Raw genomic sequence first — 24,563 nt, forward strand, 5'->3', positions numbered from 1 at the left:
AAAGTCTTTCATATCAAGTAAAATCTTAACATAATTGATTCAAAAGGTTGAAAACCATGGATTTGTTAACTACAAAAATTAATAATAACATATGAATATCATGAAACATAACTATTATATTATATGAATAGCTAACCAAACTAAACCAAGATAAGTCAGTTTGGTTTGGTGGTTCTGCTCAACCTTAATCTCAATTTTAATTGTGGTCTTATTTGATAACATTAATTATTTTAGTACTTGTTAGCTATTTTATTAGCGATTCATCAAATATTAAAGCGAATTGAACATTTTAAATAATAGAGATGATGGCCTAGTCAAAACATTAAAGCTTATTCCACAAAATTAATTATTTTAATGGTTAAACTAGTATTTCATCAAATGTTAAAAAGAGTAATGTTTCATAATATGCTCCATCAAATTATAAATACTAGTATAAATGATATATTTCACTCTCCGCTTCCATTTGCAGAAGTCAAAAATCCACCCTGCATTTGCGCCGGACTTAGTAGAGATGGATAAATTGTCTGCAACTTGGGATGGACATTTGGTCGGTTCGGTTAACCGTTTATCCAATTTACATTTACTGATTTAAAAATTGAGTATTTATTGTTTACCGATCGATTTAAATATTTATCAAATTTATCATTTACCGGTGAAACTTTACAGTTTACCAATCGATTTATCGAATTAATCAATTTATCTTGTAAAAATTGACTTTTTTTAAACGAAAAAAGAAATCAAAATGACACGAATTTGAGTAAATTATAAATTTCGAATTTTTTGAATACTTTATCAAACTATTTATCTTCTACCGAATTTTCTTTGAAAAGTTTATTGATCATTTACCATTTACCGAACCATTTTTAGCGAATACCATCGATTTAGTTTGGTAAATCGATAATTACTGAAGTTTGTCCACCCCAAGCTGCAATTTTATGAATACTGTGAGCATTTGACTCATCATTCTCAATTTTAGAAAACAACAACATACAAACTGAAATTTTCACATTTTCAATGATATTTTCCCTTTTGTTGGATTTTCTTATTACTTATGGAACATTAATCGGGGGTAGTGTGGTAGTTGTTCATCAAGATGGCACAGATTAAGGTGTGATCGTTGAATATAGTTACACGTAAGTGTTGAGAGATTGTGTTCAAATCAAAAGTGGAACAGTGAAAGTCACATTTTTATTTTGTTGAAATTCTAAACAAATAAAACTCCTCGTCTAAGTAACCTATCGTCTATTTCATCATTTATTACCATTTTATTGAGATTCAAGGACCACTTAATATCGTTTCAAGGGTAAATTAAGAAAAAGTCCATAAAAAATCAATCTCCATACTCTTAGTGAAATTTTAACTCTGTCTGTATCAGAAAAATATGTGTCAAATTAACTATAGATATTATAATAAATATAAAAGTCCTTGTAAATTTAAATTACCATCTCTATTAAACTCTAATTATATAAGAACTTTGCATAAACAAAAGACATGAACAAAAATTACTATTTGTCATATTTTTCTTTTTAATTCTTCATTTTATATTATTTTATAATATTAACATTGTTTTAATCTTAAAAATAGAAGATTCTTATAATTTTGAAAAATATTTATTTCAGAAACAATTAAATTATTTTCATTTATATTTTATCAGAACTATTTTTAATAAGAATTTATATTATAATTTGTGCAATACGAATGAACCACTACTAATTTTAAAAAATAACTAAGAATTAAGAATGTTAATTACAAATATAATTTTGGGTGGGTCCATTTACCATGCATGACCACTTGAAAAATTTTTCTTCCCAAAAAGTCCTTTATTCTAATAACAAATACCAACCTACTAAGAGCTTAAAAAGCCCTAAACTCAACCCTAGAGTTGAAAATTAACCAAGGTTAGCCAATCATTCTTCACTATAAATAAGGGCTTTGTGTCCCTTCACAAAACCTTGCTCTATTAGAAGCTCTTGTTGTATAGGAGTTTTTTGACACCCGAACCTCAAGGAGGCCTTAAAATAAAAGGGTCATACGTATAAATATAGATATAGGAGATAGATAGGAGAGGCGAAACAAAAGGCCAAAGAAAGGCAAAAGGGGGGGGTCAAGGCAGTAGTCACCAGAGGGTCTCATTGAAACCCCCATCTAAATTACCCACAAGGCTCTTCTGGTACGTCTCTCGTTTTTATTTCCCTTTATTTTCTTTTTAACCCAAACAATAAACAAAACACACTCTTTTGGATTTTGAAGACGAGGGTCTGTATCTGTTCAAAACTCGAATTCTAGCCCCTCTACTCTTATCTTTCTCCATCTCGCTTATTACCCTTATAAAATCTGCAATTAAACACAGCCATGACGCGCGGGCGGCCACAAATTTTCGTAACCCTAATTATTCCTTTTTCCCGCCAAAACATTCTTTACATAGATGCATATATGGTACATTCTAAATATGAATCTGAATCTAGCTTAAATCTGCACACTAACAACACCCTCTTGAATGATTACTCGTAGTGTTTTAATTTTTTGTTTTATGTTTTTTAGTTTATGCTTTCGTTTTTGAAGATTACAAGAAAAAAGAATGACTCGTTTTTAGGGTTTTTGAACTGGAAATAATGGCAGGGTGGTCGATGATTGCTGGTGACAGGTGCGCCTTAGATAGCTCCAAAACCCCACAAAAAGAACTCCACCAAGAAGGGTTCTTGGACGGTCTTGACCCGTTTTCACAATTGTCCCGTCTAACAACAGACTCTGACGCCAAGCTTCGATGCCAGTTTGATAACTGTTTGAAATCTTTAAGGAAAGAGATCTGTGTCCTAGATAGTGCTTTTCCTCCAATGCTTGGAGATGGACAACCTGTGGATTTGCTTAAATTGTTTTTGCTTGTGAGGGAGAAAGGTGGGTATGATGTCGTCTCTAAGAATGGTTTGTGGAGTGTGGTGGCTCAAGAGTCTGGGTTGGGCTTAAACATTGCATCATCTGTCAAGCTGGTCTATGCCAAGTATTTGGATACATTAGAGAAATGTTTAGAGAGAGTTGTTGATGATAAGAATTCAAAAACCAAATCGAGTGTTAGTAGCCCGAATGTGGGCGGGATTTCAATGGAATTAAGATCTGAGTTTAAGGGGTTGTTGTCCGATATACCAGAGTGGAAATCTGTACTGAATGTGAGTGCTGAGGTTGATCCAAATGGAGATGAGAAATGCATTGTTGATGATGAAGAATCTGTGCATATAGGTACTGGAAAGAGTGGTGTTGATTTTGTGGATGTTGGGAAATTAGGCTATAATGTTGCTAAGAGCTCTGCTATTGATTCTTTTTCTGATGGGGACAAGAAGTGCAAAGATGATCAGGAAAACCTAAGGTCCAATTTAACAAGCCTGAATGCATTTGATGAGGATGAGGTGAAGAGTATGGTGGTGGAAATAGAGGATGACAAGAAATGTGAAAATGGCGATGAAAATGATGTTATTGTATTAGATTCAGATGCTGTTAAAGACTCATTTTCTTGCCTTAAGAGGAAAAGGAAGTCTGTATGTAGAGTGCTAAACTGGATTACTGGGGTTGCAAGGAATCCATGTGATCCTCTAGTTGATTCATTACCAGAGAGTTCAAAATGGGGGTCTTATGGGAATGAAGAATTGTGGAAGCAGGTTTTGTTGGCTCGGGAAGCATTATTTCTGAAAGGAAATGTTGATTCAGGTGCTGAACAGGTATCATTCAGTTACTAAATGCCATTATTGTAAAATTGATTTGTAAGGATACTCTTCACTTCTATATGGAATTACTCTAGTTCGTTTACTTTCATATTATGATTGTCATAATTATAATTTTTATTTGTTAATGTTTATATACCAGTTTGTAAATAGAGATAATGGCCGAATACATAACCTGAACTATTCATGTTGTTTATCAAACATTGGAATAGGAATTTTTTAACTCCCGTTCACTATTCCATTCATTATTCCAATCCATTCCAGCTACCAAATGTAGCCTTAGAAGATTACAAAAATAATTTTTTTATCTTATGTTTATTTCTATTTTTGTTGAACTTGAAACATAATCTACTTTTAGAGGATGGTGTGGTTGCTTTTGCCTTCTCTCCTGCCTATTGTTAATTTAGCTCAATCTGTGGATTATGTAGATTATTTACTGCTGTATGTGCTAGAATTTTCTAGTTTTTTTTTCCCCCTTTATATCCTGCATATGAGAAAATGCACACATCATACTATATGCTGCACCTTTTAACTATAGGCAAATTTATTGTACTTAGATGAAATGTCAACTGTTGTAAATTTTGAATTTGGCAACTAATTACTCTACCTAATTTTCCCACTTGATAGAAAAATCGGAAGATGCACCCATGCATGTATGATGATCCTGTTGGATCGGCTTACAATTTCAGAGAGAGGTTAAAATGTACCAAGAAGCTGCTACATGGGAAAACAGCATCTCAAGGAGAGGCTTGTTCACAGTTATCATCTTCAACCGCTGAAACTGAGTCAGACTCCTGCACAAAAAAGATTTGTGATGGTCATTCGTCGACTAAATATTCAGTGATTGATATTCCAGTTGAAAAACCAATTCCTCTGGGCCCAGATTTTCAGGCTGAAGTACCAGAATGGACTGGCATGGTTTCTCAAAGTGACTCAAAGTGGGTTGGAACCCGAGTTTGGCCACCAGAAAAGATAGATAACAGATTAGTTATTGAAAGGGAACCCATTGGTAAGGGAAGGCAAGATTCATGTGGGTGCGAAGTGCCAAAATCTACAGAATGTGTCAGATTTCATAGCACTGAGAAGAGAATGAGAACGAGGCGTGAATTGGGGATAGCTTTCCTTCATTGGAAGTTTGATAAGATGGGGGAAGATGTTAAACTTTCCTGGACAGAAGAAGAAGAGAAAAAGTTCAAGGCCATAGTGCGGTTAAATCCTCCATCTCTTGATAAGTGTTTCTGGGATGAGATGTTCAAATTCTTTCCCACCAGGAGAAGAGAAGACCTGGTGAGTTACTACTTCAATGTATTTCTTTTGCAGCGCAGAGCACACCAGAATAGATTTACTCCAAATAACATTGACAGCGATGATGATGAATCAGAATGTGGATTAATAGCTAATAGTTCTGGGCATGAAGCACCCAAATCACCAGGCAGCCTCTTATATTCTGCAAAGAAGCCTCGTAAAAATGCTAGATGATGCCTGTTTATTGGTGGAAGTGAATTGCCTTACTAAGATATATAAAATTTTGGCTGTTTTTTCCTCCTACGGTTTTGATATTTGGCAATTTTCCATGGCTGTCTTCGTACGACACCAAAAAATTTTTTGCTGCCTGTGAAAGCTTAAGCCATGTTATTAACATTCTGCACTTAATGGTAATTCAGTGGAGAGCATCGATGATAGATATATTTTGGCTGCAGCAGCAAGCAGGCTCAAGCTTATGGCTCTTAGCATGCTTTTGTTATTTGCTTTCAGTTTCTGAGACATACTTCCTGATGATTCATATATGATATATGCCTACTTCACGTGCAGGTACCTAAAACTTGAACTTCATTAGTTTTCCTTTTTCTTGTGACATGGCTGACATGGAAAAAATGCTTAACAATTATAGTAAAGAATCCTTAGTTTAGAGGGGATATGGATGCAAGAAGATAGTATTCTATGATTCAATTTGTAGTCTTTTAGTTATGGTGCAAACTGTTGATGTTATGATGGTTTTTGGAATGAAATGGGTCATGACATTTCCATTTTGATGTCTCTGTCTTATGCATTGAATGGTGTTTCACGTAGAAATGCTTGCTTAAGAGATATAGAGTTTAATTTTGAGCAATGATATCATACGTAGGTATAATATATAGTTCCAGCTTAAGTCTGATTAGAGCTATTTGATTCTCCTTCCTAATAGTTAGGAAGGAATTGCTTTGGAATTAAAAAAATAAAACAATAAAGAGAAGAAAGAAAAGATACAAATTCCAATGTTACATATTCTGAGGGTGAATTATGTCATTGGTTACTTAATTTTACACTTTGTTTTACTAAGGTCATGTAACTTTAATTTATCATTTTTAAGTAGCTTATCTTTTATTTTTGTTCTATCGGGAGGTCATTCACCATATTCAAGTTTTTGGAGCATTGTTCTTGCGAATATTCTACTTGACTCTGCCTTGTTTAGGACCCGTCATTAATCCCTCTCAACAACCTTGTAAATCTCTACAAGGTTGTTAAACTCTGCCTTGTTTAGGACCCGACATTAATCCTAAACTACCCATCTCACCAATTTGCCATTATGAATCAATACCCACTCTTATCATTATTTGCACTAAAATGCTTAATAAAACTTGATCATATTCACCAACTCCTAAATTCATTCACCATCACTTGGAACTTTAGATCCTTCTCCTGAATCTCTATTTTTTTATGTAAAGTCATTTTGAGGTTTCAATTTCTAGAAAGTCACATTCTATATATTTGCGTAATGTTCTCTTCAAATTTTGTATTAGAGAGTCTCATGTAGATTTGGTTTCTCGGTTGTATAAAGATTTGGTTGTTGCAGGTATATTGTAGATTCTTGTACTTCTAATCTTTTATTTGATTATTATTTGATTTTGGTCATTTGGAGGATGCAATGGAGTTGTTTGATGAATTGCTCGAGAAGGGTTGTAAGTTCAATGAGTTCCATTTTGGCATTTTGATCCATAGTTATTGTAGAGTTGAGTTCGCCACCAAACGGTTGAAGCTTTTGAGTGAAATGAGAAGTTTTAGTTTTTCGTTAATAGGTATGTGCATAATACCTTGACTTTGTGTTTTTGTAGGGAAGGTAAGATTAATGATCCCGAGGAATTGGTACATGATTAAGGAGGATGGGTTCTTCACGAATGTGGTGACTTTAATTATAGAATGAGCTTTTTATGGCTCAGGAACGATGTTTTGGAGCTTTTGATGTGAAGATGAATCTCTTTAAGAAATGATTTGAGGAAGCTAAGATTAGGAATGGAGGCCAGACGACTATTTTCAAGTACCCAACTTGCTCCGGCCATTTATTACTGTGGGTTTCAAGTAGTCATATACTACTTTGCGATGGTGATATGGGTAGTAAGATCATCTATGACGGTTTCGTGTTGGGTACTAGTTTTGGTCTAGGGTCTAGGGTACTAGTTTAGGTCCAAGGATGAAAGTAGTACATGTATTTTAGGGTACTTGTTTGGCTCTAATCCGCTGTAGTTATAAATGAGTTTGGGACGAGTATGAGACATAAAGTTATTATTCATAATGGTTATGGGTAAGGTACGAATATAGATATTTGGATACTCACTGCCCGCTATCTTCTATATTAAATGAGTTTGATAGTGGATATCTATGGGTACCTTATTCATTATTAGCGAAAAAAAAAATGTATTTTGAATAAGTTTGAGTTTAGATATTTTAAGATTTGCGAGTACCCTACCCGTTTAACGGATATTTTAAATGAGTTTTGAATGAAAATGGGTATTAAACTTTTAAATGGGTTCAGATACAGATATGGATACTTAAATGGATATTTAAATAGGTTTGAGAGAGTATGAATAATAAAATTTTAAAGGACACAGATATGAATATGGGCATTTAAAAATTTACGGGTATTTGCCCACTTTCATCTCTATTTAGGTCTTTAGATTTTCATTACTTGTTATCTAATATATTAAACGAATTTACGAATTTAGTTGGATGCCATCACATATCCACTTTAAAATTTGTAGGAATTCCCTTCTCTTCTGTCCCTAACTAAAATTGCAAAAAAGAATGAGATAAGAGGAGAAAAAAGAATGAAAAGAATAAATTTTTAGGAACCTTACATTCTTCGAAAGATTTAGATACATGTATTTAAATGAATTTGAAATAGATATGGATAGTCAAATACTAATTTATAAACGGATTCAAAACACAGACTATTTTAAAATTTTAGGGATTTACTTCACTCTCATCCCTAGCTAAATGAAAAAAAAAAAAAAAGGGGGCAAAAATAAAGAATTTTACCACATAATTTTTTTATGAATCCTAGATTTTTGAGGAATCACTTGAAAGAGTGAGAACAGGATTGATGAGAGAGGGGCTTATATTTGTTGCCATTGTAGAGATTTGTTAGGTTGTTGAGTGAGATTAATTAGTGTTTAATCGAGTAAATTTTACATGTTTTAAGTGTTTAATAAAATGATTTCATAAGTGAAAGTGTTTATAGATATAATTTTATAAATTAAAATGTACAATAGATCAAAATAAAAATTAAAGGCGTCATAATATTTTTTTTTAAATTGTACATTTTAGATAAATGGTGATACATATATTGAATCAAGTATAAATATATAATTTTGTTTGCTAACGTTATATTAATTAGTTATTGTGTTCGCGCTAAATATCACATTACTCTATGAAGTTATATTCAAATATTATATAAATTTAGACATAAAATCCATTTATTTCTATAAAATAACTTTCAGAAAAATATTTTTCATAATTTTTAGTTGTTTGGAGTATTCATAAAAATAAGTCAACGGTAAATATTTTTTTAGTTAAAGGAAAATTAAGTCATTTTTAAGAAAAATGACTTTTCATTTTCAATATCGTAAAATATTGTTTGGATTTCGAAAAATTTATTTTGACTTTATAAATTCATATTTTTTTAATTTATTAATCATAGATAGTCATTATTAACACTCATCGTTTACCACCGGTAGCCGCCACCGGTCATCAGCATTCTTCATAGTTTATTATTATTTTTTTCATTATTCTCATATTTAATAATAATATTAAGAAAATTCAAAATTTATATTATTATTATTATTATTATTATTATAAGTTGAAAATTTTATATTTTTAATATTGTAATCAAATATGAGAAATAAGTCATTTTCAAGAAAAATATTTTCTAAAAATATTTGTTATTTTATGGAAAAAACGAAGTATAAAAAGAAAATTATAACAAATAGTTAAAAAACACACTCGTTCTGGTACGATGTTAGCGGATAACCGTGACCGTCAAACCACCTTGATTGCTGGTAGTGGTTCCACAAGTCATAGGACTAGGCATGTGACGATGTCGTTTCTTGCTTCTAAAGCATACAAAGCCATTATGTTCATCAATAAACAAAGTAGTATTGGATCATGTTCTAATGGAGCAACAAATTCTGAGTATACTGACATTCCAATAAATTAATGCTAATATTGTCTTTTAAGTGATTGAAAACACTTTCAGCCTTTTCATGTTCTATGTAATTTTATTTTTATATAACTAAGAAGTTCAATCATTTCGAATGATAGATCGTAAAAGTTTTTAGCATTTTTAATAAAATGTGCGTAATTAAAGATCGAATTTGTATTTTTACTTTTATAAGAACAGAGATTACTTCAATGCCTTATTAGTCAAGCCTCATGTAATTTCTACTTTCGCACTCGTTAGAGCAAAAATTGTATCATAAAAGTAGAAATTAAGAAGATCTGGTTAGAGCAAAAATTGTGCTTTTTGCACTCATCATCGATGTATATTTACACTATATGCCTTTAATTTTCAATATCTACCCCACATCATCCCCCAATAGACCAACTTGTTATTTGTCTTTAACAAAATCTTTGCTGCCCATTCATTATTAGGGATAAGACTCAATTAGCGACCCAAATTTTTTTCACTTGGCCAAAATTTTTAAACCTCATCTTGTAAATTTTTTTTTTTCCACGTTGGGTGATGTACATTTTATTTATAGTCCACAAGGTTTCAACTTTGGTGATGTACATTTCTTGATTTATTTATCTAAATATATAATCATTAAATTATTAATTCGATGATTTTCTTTTAACTATTTTAGACGATTTATTATTTTTTTTTATACTTACTAATGAATTATAATATAAAAAATAAATAGTTAAATAAATAATAAACAAATTAGAATAAAAACACTAATAATAACTATTTCACGGTCAGTTCAAATGATAACACTAATAGTTGGACAGTAGGGCGAAAAATTACAATGTAGAGACTAAATAATGTAATTTTGAAAACTGGAACCTTATTAATATATTTGAGACAGCATGTAGTAATTATCTCTAAATAGGTGAGAAAAGAATGAAAAATGTTAGTGTATTTAATTATTGGGTGGGACCCATTTAAGTTGGAATTAGGGTATTGATTAAATTGGGTGGGACCCATTTAAGTAGGAATTAGGGTATTGATTAAAATTTCACTATGTTCAAGGAGGAAGAATCTTGAAACTCATACAGTTGAACCGATAATTGCACGACATATCAAAAGTTACCTAATTCCGTTTAATTAAGCACAGATACAATTTGAATTTAGGTACAAAAACGACATCACCAAACGACTGACAAAATGGTATTATGGTTGTTTTATGTTAATTTACTGCATATTATCCATAATTAAAGACCTGTTTAACAGGTAATTGTTATTTATTTATTTATTTTATTATTTTATAAAATGGGCAATGTCGGTATTATGTTATCATATCCTGTTTTATATTTCTTTTTAATGTCCAAGGACAGTTCTTGCTTGTCTCAGTTGAACAAGCAAACTTGATCTTCTCCTTAAAAACTCGTCTTTGAAACTGTGAAAGAAGACAGCAAAGCAAAAAGAAAGGTTAATCATGTCCTCTCCAAGCAAACGCAGAGAGATGGACTTGATGAAATTGTTAGTCTTCTAATTGATCTCCTCATCTATTTTTCCAGTTCTTCTACTTTTTTTTCCCTTTTAATTTTTTTTTTTTTTGTTTGGTAAATTGTGGTTTTGAATAGGATGATGAGTGACTACAAAGTTGATATTATCAATGATGACATGCAAGAGTTCTATGTTCATTTCCATGGACCCAATGAAAGTAGATCTTCATTTCCCATATCTTTTTCTTGTTTTCTTTTTCTTTTTCAGATTTTTGTGCCTTTTCTTTTTCAATATTAGATTCTTTTTATTGGGGAACCCTCAACTAATCAAGGTGATTGATTCCTGTGTCTTTCAATGCTTTTGGTAGTTTTATGCCTTTTGATCCTATAAAGAAGCTTAACTTAGGTAGTTCTTGTTTTCCTATTGCATTTTCTATGATCTTTTTAGCCAAATTAGAACAAATTCAGTAATCGGAAGTTTTTCTCGCTAAAACTGCCTCCTATTATGTACTCATTGCTCATTAATGATTTTTAACGAATTTAGTGCTAAATTGCAAATGAATAAATTTAATTATTGGAAGAATAAGCATCTTCTACTCTTATCTTCCATGTGATGAATTATGGCAGGTCCTTATCATGGGGGTGTGTGGAGGATAAGAGTTGAGCTGCCTGATGCTTATCCATATAAATCTCCATCAATTGGTTTTATCAATAAGATATACCACCCAAATGTTGATGAAATGTGAGTTAATTTGTCTGACTGGGTGTATCATACATTTTTTCTATTTAAATCAAAATGCTCTGTGAAGCTGAACATCTTAATTGACATTAATTCAGGTCTGGCTCTGTTTGTTTAGATGTTATCAATCAGACCTGGAGTCCCATGTTTGGTAAAAACTTTAACCGTCTTTGAGACAAATACTGTTTCTACTTCTAAGTTACTTATTAATGCACATGTTCTCCAGATTTGGTAAATGTATTCGAGGTATTTCTACCACAGCTTCTTTTGTACCCTAACCCATCTGACCCATTAAATGGAGAGGCTGCAGCTCTGATGATGCGTGACCGGACTGCTTATGAGCAAAGAGTTAAAGGTAACAATCTGTTTTCCTGAATTCTGGGTCAAAGTGTTTTCAGTTATGTTTCTGAGTTGCAGTTATAAAGGGTTAATTGGTAATGGATGGCATGCTAGAAACTTAACTGCTCTTCTGCATCACAATACTTGTGGACTTCACATTTGAATGGTGAATTGGTGATTGGCAGTGACTGCTTATCATTTAATATCTTGGAATTAGAAAGTCTAGTAATTAGTTCCTAATCGATTCAACCACCTTCTCATTTAAAAGGGCATTACCTGCAGCCTATATTATTAATGCAACATTTGATGCTACATTTTTTTTATGTTTATGCAAATTGTTTTCTCTTACCAAAAGCCAATTAAAAGCAAACGTACTTGTGAAAGAGGTTCTCATAGGAAGTGTTAAAGTACCGACTTCTTGCTATCTTTAATAAAAGGTTTCTCTGGAATCTGAATAATCTCTCTTCTCTGTATGAGCTTTTTATGCCGTGTAAGTGGGATTATGTTAATTTGTGACATAACACATGAACCCTGCTTTTATTGGCTCATCAACCAGAATACTGTGAGAAATATGCCAAGCCAGAAGACATAGGGGCTGCCGAAGAAGAAAAGTGTAGTGATGAAGAATTGACTGAAGATGAATACGAGTCTCACGATGAGGAAATGGCAGGTGAAGCAGATCCATAATTAGATTGCAGCCAATCCTTTGAAGTGTTGTAGTATTTGTACATGATGATTATGTGTTTAGCTTCTGTGAAAAAGAACTCCAACTGACACAATGGAGCTGTGTATTATTGGGTAGGAAAAGAAAGTTATTTTAGTTTCCTTTGTAAATAAATGTATCATTGCTTAATGTTCCATCCCAGTTATTTGACATTGTTAATTCATCTCCTGTGGTATCAAGCCATGTTTTTTTATTTTTCTTAAGAGAATGGGTATTCATGAACATTTTCTCTTTACTTTCTGACAAATAGATGCAACTATTAAAATAAGATATAGTTAGTAAAAGAAACATTGGAGGAGGAATACAAATAACATGAATCTTTATTTGATATGGTTTTATAAGACTTCATTTCGATCGGATCTTATGAATTAATATTTATTTACCTGAGTCGAATTCAAATCTTAACTCTTATAGGGGATATGCAATTTGAACTATGAAGCTTAACACTGGAGAAGAAAGGAGCATAGTATAACTGCAGGACGCAGAGGTGAAAACTATTGGATTTTCCGAAAAGCAGTATACAATGGAGGATCAATGACCTACACTATATTAACAGTATGGGCTAATTGCACTTGTTACAGGCCACAAACGGCCACTAATACACTCTGCAGCCTGACAAATTTTTCTTTTCCATTATACACTATCCTTTAAAGAAAAGTCATAAATGGCTTGGCCTCCTTTTACCAGCATCTGTCCTCAACCTCTTTACAGGATTTGCCCAACCAACACTTCCACCGCTACCACCACCATTATTTGCCGATTGAGGTTGGTTGCCCCACCCTTGCTGATGGGAATTTTCCCGATTCACCTTAGCAACTGAACCTGGAATTGGATTCATCATATTACGACCCATGCTAGGGGGAGAAACGGGGCCACTTGATCCAGTCCTCGACTTCACTACTGACTTGTCTCGGTCTTTCCTCTTCTTCTTGCAGATAACCAATTCCCCTGGATGCAAAGGAGAACCGTCCTGCTGATATTGTTCCCGGCTACTACCACTTCCACTTGCATGCCTTGTTTCCTTTGGCAAGTGGACTTTGACTCTGGTGTTGGTGTCATTACCTATAGGAATCGATCCTCGTTGGGTTGGCTTATGGGTAGGAATACTGTCCGGTTCCTCATTCATCAACCTGTGTCTCTTGTTTTGACCTACAGCTGCTGGTCTTGGAGATGGAGCAGAACCGGAGCCAGAAAAGGAAAGTGCATTTCTGGCTTCTCGGAAATCTGTGTCAGGAAATGCAATCTTCAAGATGTCAAAAAAGAGATCATGCACTTTCCTTGCTTCAGATCTAACCTGCATATGATATAAAATAATCCTTGAGATTCTGACCAGAAATAAAGTTAATCAATTAGTATACGTTACACCATAACTCGTCATTGAGATTATTAATTGAAGTAATAGATGCAAAATTATAGAATTCTTGTTGTGACAATCTATCAAAGGTAGTATTTTGCAACTTCATTCAGTGGAAAAGTCTGAAAACTAAGAATGAAAAAAGAAAATATTTCTCGAATCCAGAAGGAACTTTAGGGAAGAATTGAATTGAAACAATGGAAACTTAGCACAATTCAGAATATCATTTAGTTTAAGTTTGTATAAGAGAAAGAATTGGGACAATACAGCACAAGAGAGACTGCTGCAAATGCCTGGCATAGCAGAATTATTTTTGCACTTGTTACAAACGGACATCAAGAGGCTCAAAAAGGAAAACCATGCTCCTGAAGAGTTGCCTCTAGGAACTACCTTTATAGCAGTTCTCATAAAGAAATACAATGAAGGAACAATTGAATGAGATTATCTAGAAAAAAGATGAGTCGAACGGGCTACCGTACCTCATGTGAGAACCCATAGAACTGCATTGCACCTTTTAACATAAATTGCACATCAAACACAACCTCCATTACCCCATTGTACTCCAATCTGTCAACACGAATTTCAATCTTCCGCAAATCCAAAAGATTATTTCCAGAACCACCCATGTAACTAGAATTTTCGATCCTCTTCCACAAATCAGTTAGGAGAGGTACAATTTGTTGGCCTTCCTTATCTATTCTCCTTTGAAGCTTGCTAATTACATTCTTACACTGCAGAAACAAGAACTTTCAAGTTTAAATAGATGAGAAATGAAGCAAAACTATCATTTCATCATTTATGCAATTAAAATCGCCATTCCAGTCATTACAATCTCATGTTTACTTCAGTAATTTAACTTACAAGGAATTTGTTAATAAAATAACAAAACAAAATCAAATCAATATAAGAGAGAAAAAGGCAATTAAGAAAAGCTCCATTGGTGAATTATGGCATATTGACATTCTTCCCAAGATAAATTAATTATAAGCTATTAAATGCACCAAAATGATACAACAATGCTATTTGATTGTCAACAAAATAAAGTCAAACCTTTTAGCAATTTTAACTTGCCATAATAAGCAGGAAATTCTAAATATGATTATGAGCAAATTCTAGCCCTATATTTCAGCTGCCATAAGCAGAAGAATCACATGAAGGATAAATAATAAATTACCAATATGGAGAACAACATGAGCTGCAAATATACAACCAAATAATGCATACCCTTCTTTGGATGACATCTGACATCTTAGAGCCCATGATTGAATTCCCACTTGTATTTGTAACTTTGCCATCCCAATTCTCTCTAGTGTGGTCAGCAGCATCTTCTGCAGGAGCAGACTGCATATTCAATCTGCCAGATTTTGGCGAGGCATGCAACTTTGATGTATTAGCTATTCTCCTTGCAGGTAAGTTTCTTCTGCTCTTTGATGAATCAACCTGATCATGCCGAGAAGTGGTGGGCTCCCCAAATGTTTTCATTTCAGCATCAGATCTCAACTGTGCTTGATACTTATGGTCCACTTGGAATGGCAACAAATCTCCACGCTGTGCCTCAGTGCCTGGCTTGTCCTCTGGCCTCTCCAAGGTATGGCGAGGTCGCAGCCGAATACTGCGTTTTCGTTTAATCTTAGGTTGCAGAACTTGTTCATCTTCACCTTCATCACGATCATGTATCCAACTTCCAGATTGCTGGTGATCCATGTGAGAATCTCCAGACACTGCAATTTCCCCTTCCTCCAGTTCATCTGGCTGGAAACAAATTAACAGAAATATGTGAGATATCAAGACCAACCCAATCCAAATGACATGGCACTAGTACAGGAGAAGAACATACCATTTTTTTAGAAATAGAACCTGGTCTAGCATCTAATGCAGACAGAGACCCAAATTTCTGTGAAGAAACAGGAGACACCATTCTTGTCATTCTTCGGCTATCAGAGGAAGATCCAGAGGAACCACCTTCTTCTACTACATGATTATTCCTAGTGCTTTCTGTAGCCTGGGGATAGTCATACCGACCATCACATGCTGGACCATCATCTTCTGATTGGTCTTTATTGATGGGAGGTGCCCCAACAGCACCAATAGACTCGTCGTCTTCAAATTCTTGAATTTCTCCCTCCTCTTCATGTGCTGAATATCCATTTCTCTCATCAGAGCTTGCCTCGGAGTAGTCCCCATTGTCATCATCAATTTCCTTGTAATTAGGAGATTTTTTCCCCTTGGGTCGTCCCCTTCTTCTTTCAGTTTCCATTTCACTAGATTCCATACCACTAGCAAACAAGATGTTCTTTGATGGTTTCTTTGATAATTTGGCAACTGCAGCATTCACATCTCTTGTACTTGCTCGAAGCCACTTGGGTACTTGGTCATAGCTTGTCATCTCCTCAGTCCAGTCCAGCTCTTCATCCATTTGATCAAATAAGTCAACTTCATCTTCACTCCTTGCTATCATGCGATTTACCTCTTGCAGTGATGGAACATCATGTAAGGTTTCTTGATACCGCTCTTCATCATGTAATAATGTCTCCAAGGTCATGCGTCTTTCTTCATGTGTTGTTCTTTGGTCAAAACGTCCAGCATTGATAACCTCATCCGCCATGTCAATCTTATATTGTTGAATGTTATTTCTTATGAGGCTTTCAATAGATCCCATATATCGATCCTTACCTGCAAGGTCATCTTCTAGATCAATTGTACCTCCGCTTCTTAATTCATCTTCTTTCTGATGGCTAGAAATTTTGTCAACAACTGCTTCCATATAAATCACTTTAACTTCTCTTGTCTGTCCAATTCGATGGGCCCTAGCCACTGCCTGTTCCTCATTTTTAGGGTTTGGATCGGGATCATATATGATGACTGTGTCAGCAGACTGAAGATTAAGACCCCTTCCAGCTGCTCTAATACTAAGCAAGAAAATAAAGCAGTCCGAATTAGAGCTATTAAAATCCACAATGGCTGATTCACGATCTTCTAGGCTAGTTGTTCCATCAATCCTTCTGTATACTAGCCGTCTCCATTGCAAGTATTCCTCCAATATATCAAGGAGTTTTGTCATGGTACTGAAGAGTAGCACTCGATGCCCCGTCCTTTGAAGTTTTATAAGGATCCTATCCAGAATCCACAACTTCCCACAAGATCTGACAAGGAAGTCCTTGGAGAAGTCATTAAAATAAGGGTAATTAAGCAAGGGATGGTTGCAAGCTTTCCGAAGTTCCATACATCTGTTATTTAAAGTTCTGTACACCTTAGGCTGATATATTGGTTTTTTTTGAGCCTTACGTTTCTCTTCTTCAGGATCAACTCGAAGAGTACCAGTGGATTTTATCCAATCATATATGGCACTTTGGATAGCAGACATTCTACATCTCAAAACAATGGAAAGCTGCAATCCAATGCTCGTATTAGAATTAAACAGACTAAACAATATAATAAACTGTAACTGATGAAAGATATAATAAACTGTAACTGAACAAATCCATACCTTTGGTGGAAGAGAACCTTCTACATCTTCAACACGACGCCTGAGCATAAAAGGCTCCAAAATCTGATGAAGCCGGTGAATGATGATGACCTTCTTTTCAGTTTCAAGCCAGTCATCCTCTGCATCATGTGTGGGACCTTCCTTTTGAAAAGGTTTGGAGAACCAATCATGAAAAGCTTTCCGGTTATCAAAAACCTCAGGCAAAAGTAGATTCAGAAGCGACCAAAGCTCCTTCAAATCATTCTGCAAAATTTTTGGTCCATTTCAGAACACATTTCCCATTCCAAGTCAATATACAATTCCATGTTATGCCTCAATTTTCTTTTTGCATTATCACAATGAATCTTCATACATGTGAAAAAAAATTTTTCATTTTCATCCGTACACTGCATCCAGTTCATTCTATTGACAAGAATTCGAGCCCTTGATGCAATTTTGTAGACATGTATAACTAGTTGCCACAGAAGAATTTATGCAGCAGGAAAAGAAAGAGTAGGAAAAAGCAAGTACTAAATCGAGCAACAAAATCATCCTTGAGCATAACACAGTCAAGATTTTCAAATCTTGCTTAGGCTTCATTTCCAAATCACGGGATCAGGAATACTTATCAAGTCTTTTAGCTTATTCTAGCATGTAAATTTGAGCCTACCCAACCTCAGTACATAAATTTTTTTAAGTTTATCCAAGTACATATAGATGTGACAGACATTATTGATCAAAAAACAATCTTTTATGAGCTTCAGAACTCTTGCTCAAGCATACTGCCACCACTTCTTAATAATTTAGAAGTAAACAAATACATGCTTTTGGGTAATTTAAGATATCTTATGTAGAGTCTGACTGTCCAATATATATGCAAACATATGTTCCGTTAGTCAATTTAAAGTTGAATTGAACAAATAAAATAAGCTTTCAACAAGACCTGCAATGGTGTCCCAGTAAGAAGCAAGCGCCTGTGGCAGCGATATCTGTCAAGATCACGGGCTAAAACTGATTCCCTGTCCTTCATTCTCTGAGCTTCATCAATTATGATATACTTCCATTCCACTTTAGAAAGTTTCGATCGATCGTACATGATAAATTCATAAGTTGTGACAAGAACATTAAATTTCATGGCACAAACCTCCTACAGAGTAACGGTAAAAGAAACTTCAGAAATCCATCAGAAAGTCAAAAGATCAAGTGAAGGAGTAAAAATTGTTTTCCTTACTTGAGAAAATAATTTTGACCGCTGATCTTTTCCACCAACATAAAAAATGCATGATACAGATGGCAGCCAGTTATGAAACTCACTCTGCAGCATCAACTTAATTAGAGAAATTAGACAATAGAAAAACATAATAACAACAGACCCTCAATGTGCAACCAAAATTAACACACCTTCCAGTTTACTAAAACAGCATTAGGAACAATTATAAGATGCGGGCCATAGTTTCCTTTAAATTCCATCAGATAAGCAATCAATGCCATCACCTACACAGGAAAGAAAGCATTTAATAACAGCACCGAGTGTATGAAAAACAAATATAGTGCCTTATCTCATACATGAATTATGCTAATAAGATGAGCAACCTCAGAGTTTCTAGAAACAAAAATGTGAATTTTTGCTCTAGGTTTTCTATTTTCTAAGAAGATGGGTTTTAAAGGTTTAATGCAGAACTGACCTGCACAGTCTTTCCGAGACCCATCTCATCTGCGAGGATTCCATTTAATTTATTGTTATACAAGGAAAGCATCCACTGCAACCCTACCTGAAGGGGACACATGAGATCAAAAACATAATCAGCTTAAAGTAGTTATTCGCAACAGAATAATAATGGTATAGAGAAAAAAATGATATATACTCAACATTAGGAACCTACAAGCTGATAGTCTCGTAAAGTTCCAGCTCGTAACATGGAGGGCTGCCTTACGACCCTCTCATTCACAGCATGAGCAAGATGGTAATACCTGGTGACCACAATAAGGAAAAACAAAAGTTAAACCTATTAAATTATATAATAAATTTATCAGGAATATTAACTCAAAGCAGAATAGTTGTTGCATATCCTAGATAAATGTAAAAATTGGATTAGCACAAAACTTTCATCTGATTGAGCTGACCTCCAACTCAGCATTTGAAGATCAAATGGACAGTTCCCTAAATCTCTTGTAAATGCATGGTCTCAAATAAAAACTTACTTGCTAACTGATGAACTGTCCCTAGGAGCATTCATTTCCATAAACCTGTTTCTTATCATTACTTCCTCTCCAGCACAAGCTGCTGCTGCCCTTACTTCTTCTTCTGACAAACCCTTTATCAACAAAAAGAAGATTAAACACATTAGTAAATCTGAAACCATTTATTACATAGAGATTATGAAACAAGAATGGAATTGTTTTTTTTTTTTTTTTTTTTTTTGTTCATTGATAAGCAAAAAGGACGTTAGCTCTGGAGAAAACATCAAAAGCTAGCTGGTGCTGTAGCTGCGAACAAGAGAGGGAAGGAAGTGGAGAAGAGATGAGGGTTGAAAAAAACATGCCTGCAGTCGTGCAGCTGCTGCTGCAGCATTTGCTGCCTCCTCTACTTCCTGCTGATTCTTGGCTGATGTTATTTTACTTCCCAGTTTGTGAAGATATTCTTCTGTCTGAGTCAAGAATGATGATAGAACACTATATCTCTCAGCAGCATCACCTGGAATGCTAGTCTGCTGCTCCAGCAACATTTCCCTATACCTTTCTACATCATTGTTCTTTAATGCCTCCATCCTTTTATTCCGATCATCATCCTTTCTCTTAGAAAACTCTCTCAACATTCTCTCATGGTATTTGGCAACTCCTCTGTTGCGGGCAGTTCGTGCATCACGGATCGCCCAATGAGCCTCAAGAAGTTTCTTACGCCACTGGAAGATGGACTTCAATTGTTTATCTCTCATGGCTTTTTGAGAGGCCTGCACTTGTCTTGCTTGTTCCATCCGTTGACGCTCACATAAGCGAACAAACTTCCGATATGGCCTATCAGGCATCGCCATTATCTCCTGCTGCTGTTGATCTACTTCATCCCTTAAGCGCGCCTGAAGATCTAGAAGCCTAAGCTTTTTTTCTTCAATTTGTAACCGTAACACAAGATCTGGTCTAATCCTTTTCCTCTCTAAATTTACAGTTAGTAAACCATTAATTTTCTTCAGGTTTTCGGATCTCTTCTTGTTAAGCACTTCCATGCCTTCCTCAAAAAGAATATCTTTGACATCATATGCCAATGTTAGATTATTATTAGTGTTAATCATCGCTGATGACCCAACAGAGTCATGCTTCCTAGTAAAAAAAGGAAAATCAAATAACGGCCCATGATACTTTCTGGCAGAGCCAACATCTTTTGGCTGCGCTGGAGTGGTTGCTTGTGCAGGTTTCTTAGCTTGCATTGCATCAGACACAGGAAACTGTGGAGCAACTGCTTTTCCCCTGTCTGACATAGGATCACTTCTAACAGGAGTTTTCTGAAGACTTCGTTCCACCTCCTGGTCTGACTTAACAGAAAACACAGCAGTTTGCTGCTCTTCTTTTCCAGCAGCCACTGAGGTTGTAGGTTCCTTCAACACTGCAGCTGCACCTTGCATATGACTTGCTGAGACAGCTGCTTTCTCATCTGTGGCAAAAGCTTCCTCTTTTGCAATGTTCTGTACATTAAGAGATGGCATTGGCTGAGCGTTCTTCTCATTGGATTCCAAATGCCTTGCTTGGTCCTCTGCAATTTTCCCACCAGATCTATCCTGATTACTTCCTCCTGCAGGAAGAAGTTGCTGCTGCAACTGCAATTCAAGGGGCGGCGGAGCAATAGCTCGAAGAAGCTCTTGGGGAAGTGTACCTTCTCCTTTCTGCCAAGTAACAAAGAAGGCAATGATATCATCAACTCAGAACTCATTAACTAAAATTAATCTGCTTATTTTTTTTTCAAAAAAAAAAGTAACTAAAAATAATCTGCTTATTGAAAGACAAAAAGAAAAAAAAAAAGCACATAAGGTGGCAAGAAAAGAAGAGAGCACTTGAGAGATAGAACTAGCTTCAGACCTTCAGTCGCCTAAATGCTAGTATTTGCGCTTTAAGAACATGCAATTGCTGTTTAGTGAACCCAACCCGCTGTTGTGCCATTTGGACAGAAGGCCCTCCTTGTGGTGGAAAGTGATTGTTTGATCCTCCTTCATTAGAAGGACCAGCAGACTGAGGAGAAGATCGATTCACTTGCTTAAGATGCTGCATTTGTAAAGTTTCTGGACTACTAAATGAATTTTTTGCAGGCAAAGTCTGATCAGCACCTTGGCTCATGTTTGCAGATGACTGAGGGGGATGCATAGGAGGCATTCCATTTCCAAGCACAGGCCCAGTTCTAGCAGGCACTTGGTTCTCTCTACTGTGAAAAGCAAGCTGTTGCCCTGCAGGGTTGTTAGCACTGCTGACCATCCCTGCATTGGGATTTGGGCCAAAGGGGCCAGATGGAACACCCTGTCTTGCCTTAGGAGGGCCAGACTGCCCAGATGCATCACTGGAGGAATTAGCATGTGGAGAACTCTCACTGGCAACAGGTGGAGAAGCAACTTGATGCTTTGACACAGACACAGGAACAGACGATGCCTGTAGACCAGCACTGCTTTCATTGGCCTTTTGCTGCGCAGCCATCCTTGACTGCATGAGTGGAATGAGCTGCGACATGAAGTTTGCATTTCCAGGTTGTGACAGATCAATGTTGCGCTCAAGTGCCCATGCATGCATAGCTTGCAACTGGGCAGCCATTGCGAGCTGGTTGTTTGCCATAGTTTGGACGCTTTGTGGAGCCTGTGGTGCTTGCATGGGCCTTATGACATTACCAGGCATTACTTGTCCAATAACAGGAGTTTGTGTCGGAGGCTTTTGCTCATTTCTCTGTTCAGATGCTAGCTGTGGAGCTTGCTCCACCTGCTTTTCACTACGCGAAAAGTTCTCAGATGAGTTTCTGGAGGATGATGCCTGAGCATGATTAGCTGCCTGCATGGACATAAGTTCCTGCATTTTCAAATTCCCCACTCGCATGTCCTGATCCTTGCTGGTGGCAGAACCCAAAATTCCCATTTTAGCAGCTTGTTGTGACTGCATTGCCAAAGCAGACTTTTGTTGCTGAAAAGCAAACTGAAGATATGCCTGCTGAACGGGATTCAGCAATTGTTGCTCAGCAGACTGATTCCTATTCTGTCCATCCTGGGAGGAGCCATGCTGCTGAGCCAAATCAAAGAATTTCCTGGATTGTTGAGGCATTTGCATTGAGCCTGGAGAGGAAGCAAAATTGCTTCCTCCCATAACTCCTTGAAGAGCAGCTTGATAGGCTAGAAGAGCTTCACTTCCTTCAGGTTTTCTAAGTAATTGGTGTTGCAATGCCTGCATGGACAGCATAAAATATATAAGATTAAAAAAAAAGTTCAAAATCATATTTAATTATTGTTACTATGATGCTTATTACTATTACTGCTACTTGATACTTGATAAGGATGCCTTAGAACATAGAATGTAATTATACAAATCACCAGCTTCCAACAACCGGCTAAAATTTAACCGCAATAAACCAACTGAACTCCAAAAAAGTGAATGTTATTCAAAACTCTCAAGAAAGCAAAGAACAAAACAGAAAGCACCCTAATTCAATGCACATGGTTGCTAGCAGATTTATTATTATACAAATTACAGCGCACACAAGGCCAGGGAAAATGACTGAGAAAGATAATCCTTCCATCCAGAAATAGCAAGTAAAGCAAAGACAATAAAGGAAAATACTTGGCATGCAACCAAATTCAAAATTATTAAATGGAGTCAACCACAAACAACAGAATTGGAAAGAGTCAGAAAAATAACCCGAGATCATTCCTCCAATTGTACTTATCAGACAAAAAGGTGGAGAAAGAACATAAAACAAAATCAGAAAAGACAGGAATACAGGGTTGCATGGTACACAAAAATGATCGCCCATGGCATCAGATAATAAGGATAACTAAAAAGTAGCATCCATCCCGAGCGGACTCCATGTATTTGTAGTGATAAAACTTGCTAGAATCCAGAAAGAGCTCGGGGTTGATGCATAATTATAGCTAAGCAGCTGAAAGTTTAATTTGAGTCTGTCCAAAATTAGTTCATGCCTAGTTGGCCCCCTCTAGCCTCTGGGACACTTAAAAACTTACAGATTGATCAGAATTCAACCAAGTACCCAACTAATCATTTGCATTAACTACTAAATTCACTGATCACGCATCAATGATATCTTATCTATCACGCATTTCAGACCTACTTCTGTACAAATATCCTTAAATTGCAAACCCCAATGCGAAATCAAACAAATTCTATTCATAATCAAATAGAACTCACAAACCCCTACCTGCCTAGACCCTAATTGCTGCTGCTGTTGTTGCTGCTGTTGCTGTTGCTGTTGCTGCTGTACTGAGTCGAACCCTAACTGTGGTGTCGATACTGCAGAGGAGGAAGAAGATGGCGATGCTGCTGATGACGTGGACGCCGCCCGACCAGCCGGTCCCACCCGGCTGGGTCCACCACCACCACCAGCAGATTGCATGCAAAATTAATACCAAAATATATTACCAATTTTTAAGAATTTGGGCCAGAAAAAGGAAAATCAGAAAAAAAGCTGAAAGAGAGTAGAAATGGAGGAAAAAGCCAAATCCCTCCAAAATTTTAACAAAACCCCAATTTTACCCTCCCGATCCCAAAGTTCAAAACATACACAACAGCTGTAGTTTCTCTGTGTCTCTCTAGGTTTCCTTTTTTTTTATTTTTGTCAAATTTTCTCTCACTTCAAAAAAAAAAAAATAAAAAACGATAATTGCGGAGTGGAAATGGAGATGGATCTGAGGAAGGACAGAGAGAGATCGGCGATTCCAGTAGTGACTCACTACGACTCTCTGAGCTGTTGTAGGCTTCACGCGATTGGAGGTGCAATTTTCCTTTTTCTATTTTTCCTTTTTTTTTTTTTTTTCCTCAGTCAAGCCCTAGGATTTGTTGCATTTTATTTATTTTTTTTTTACGAATGAGAGAGTTTTTTTCTTTTTCTTTTTCTTTTTTTTTTATTTTTTTAAGGGTTAATATTATCTCAGAGTTGGTAATGAATGAGCCTTATGGCGTTTTAAGCAGAGAGGGCGGGGTCCACGTGCCCAGGCTACAGTTAGAAATTCAGAAATGGGGGCGGCAGTGGGCATTCATTTAACCTTATAAAATGGTCATAATTACAGTCTGAGTCCATTCTCCATAAGACCAAAATATAGCTGCTCTCTCGCTCG

At 35.7% G+C, this 24,563-nt stretch overlaps 3 protein-coding genes across 6 annotated transcripts; 2 read left to right on the forward strand and 1 right to left on the reverse strand.

Moving 5' to 3' along the window:
• Positions 1 to 1,960: 1,960 nt before the first annotated feature.
• On the forward strand, positions 1,961 to 7,356 carry LOC105642960 (ARID/BRIGHT AND ELM2 DNA-binding domain-containing protein). 4 transcript variants are annotated; one of them, XM_020682836.2, is made up of 3 exons: positions 1,961 to 2,170; positions 2,594 to 3,710; positions 4,341 to 5,746. In XM_020682836.2, the coding sequence occupies exons 2-3, from the start codon at positions 2,613 to 2,615 to the stop codon at positions 5,190 to 5,192; spliced, it is 1,950 nt and encodes a 649-aa protein (XP_020538495.1). In that variant the 5' UTR covers positions 1,961 to 2,170; positions 2,594 to 2,612; the 3' UTR covers positions 5,193 to 5,746. The 4 variants fall into 4 exon arrangements, 3 of the variants coding, with proteins under 3 accessions (XP_020538495.1, XP_012083356.1, XP_020538497.1); XM_012227966.3 differs by having other exon boundaries at positions 2,620 to 3,710; XM_020682838.2 differs by having other exon boundaries at positions 2,645 to 3,710.
• Positions 7,357 to 10,501: 3,145 nt separating this feature from the next.
• Positions 10,502 to 12,626, forward strand: UBC6 (ubiquitin-conjugating enzyme 6). The gene is made up of 6 exons (XM_012227967.4): positions 10,502 to 10,665; positions 10,770 to 10,849; positions 11,259 to 11,373; positions 11,469 to 11,521; positions 11,597 to 11,725; positions 12,266 to 12,626. Exons 1-6 carry the CDS (start codon positions 10,622 to 10,624, stop codon positions 12,394 to 12,396), a joined length of 552 nt encoding a protein of 183 aa, XP_012083357.1. The 5' UTR covers positions 10,502 to 10,621; the 3' UTR covers positions 12,397 to 12,626.
• A 271-nt stretch (positions 12,627 to 12,897) lies between these two features.
• On the reverse strand, positions 12,898 to 24,347 carry BRM (transcription regulatory protein SNF2). Its single transcript, XM_089722106.1, has 14 exons — positions 23,648 to 24,347; positions 21,322 to 22,659; positions 19,797 to 21,128; positions 19,456 to 19,568; positions 19,133 to 19,224; positions 18,939 to 19,021; positions 18,655 to 18,747; positions 18,485 to 18,568; positions 18,197 to 18,400; positions 17,275 to 17,517; positions 15,625 to 17,175; positions 15,012 to 15,539; positions 14,267 to 14,518; positions 12,898 to 13,727 (listed from the first exon to the last, which is right to left on the reverse strand). The coding sequence occupies exons 1-14, from the start codon at positions 23,840 to 23,842 to the stop codon at positions 13,092 to 13,094; spliced, it is 6,744 nt and encodes a 2,247-aa protein (XP_089578232.1). The 5' UTR covers positions 23,843 to 24,347; the 3' UTR covers positions 12,898 to 13,091.
• Between the last annotated feature and the right edge of the window lie 216 nt (positions 24,348 to 24,563).

Source organism: Jatropha curcas, chromosome 5 (assembly GCF_041381405.1).
Source record: "Jatropha curcas cultivar XTBG-Jc1 chromosome 5, XTBG_Jcur_1.0, whole genome shotgun sequence".
Lineage (NCBI taxonomy): Eukaryota > Viridiplantae > Streptophyta > Magnoliopsida > Malpighiales > Euphorbiaceae > Jatropha > Jatropha curcas.

Coding starts and splice junctions, on each gene's coding strand:
- BRM (XM_089722106.1), bottom strand. CDS start 23,842: ATGCAATCTGCTGGTGGTGGTGGTGGACCCAGCCGGGTGGGACCGGCT. Junction 21,129..21,321: donor TAGCATTTAGGCGACTGAAG/GTCTGAAGCTAG, acceptor GTTACTTGGCAG/AAAGGAGAAGGTACACTTCC. Junction 13,728..14,266: donor TCTATGGGTTCTCACATGAG/GTACGGTAGCCC, acceptor TATCATATGCAG/GTTAGATCTGAAGCAAGGAA.
- LOC105642960 (XM_020682836.2), top strand. CDS start 2,613: ATGGCAGGGTGGTCGATGATTGCTGGTGACAGGTGCGCCTTAGATAGC. Junction 3,711..4,340: donor TTGATTCAGGTGCTGAACAG/GTATCATTCAGT, acceptor CCCACTTGATAG/AAAAATCGGAAGATGCACCC.
- UBC6 (XM_012227967.4), top strand. CDS start 10,622: ATGTCCTCTCCAAGCAAACGCAGAGAGATGGACTTGATGAAATT. Junction 10,666..10,769: donor GAGATGGACTTGATGAAATT/GTTAGTCTTCTA, acceptor GGTTTTGAATAG/GATGATGAGTGACTACAAAG. Junction 11,522..11,596: donor GACCTGGAGTCCCATGTTTG/GTAAAAACTTTA, acceptor CATGTTCTCCAG/ATTTGGTAAATGTATTCGAG.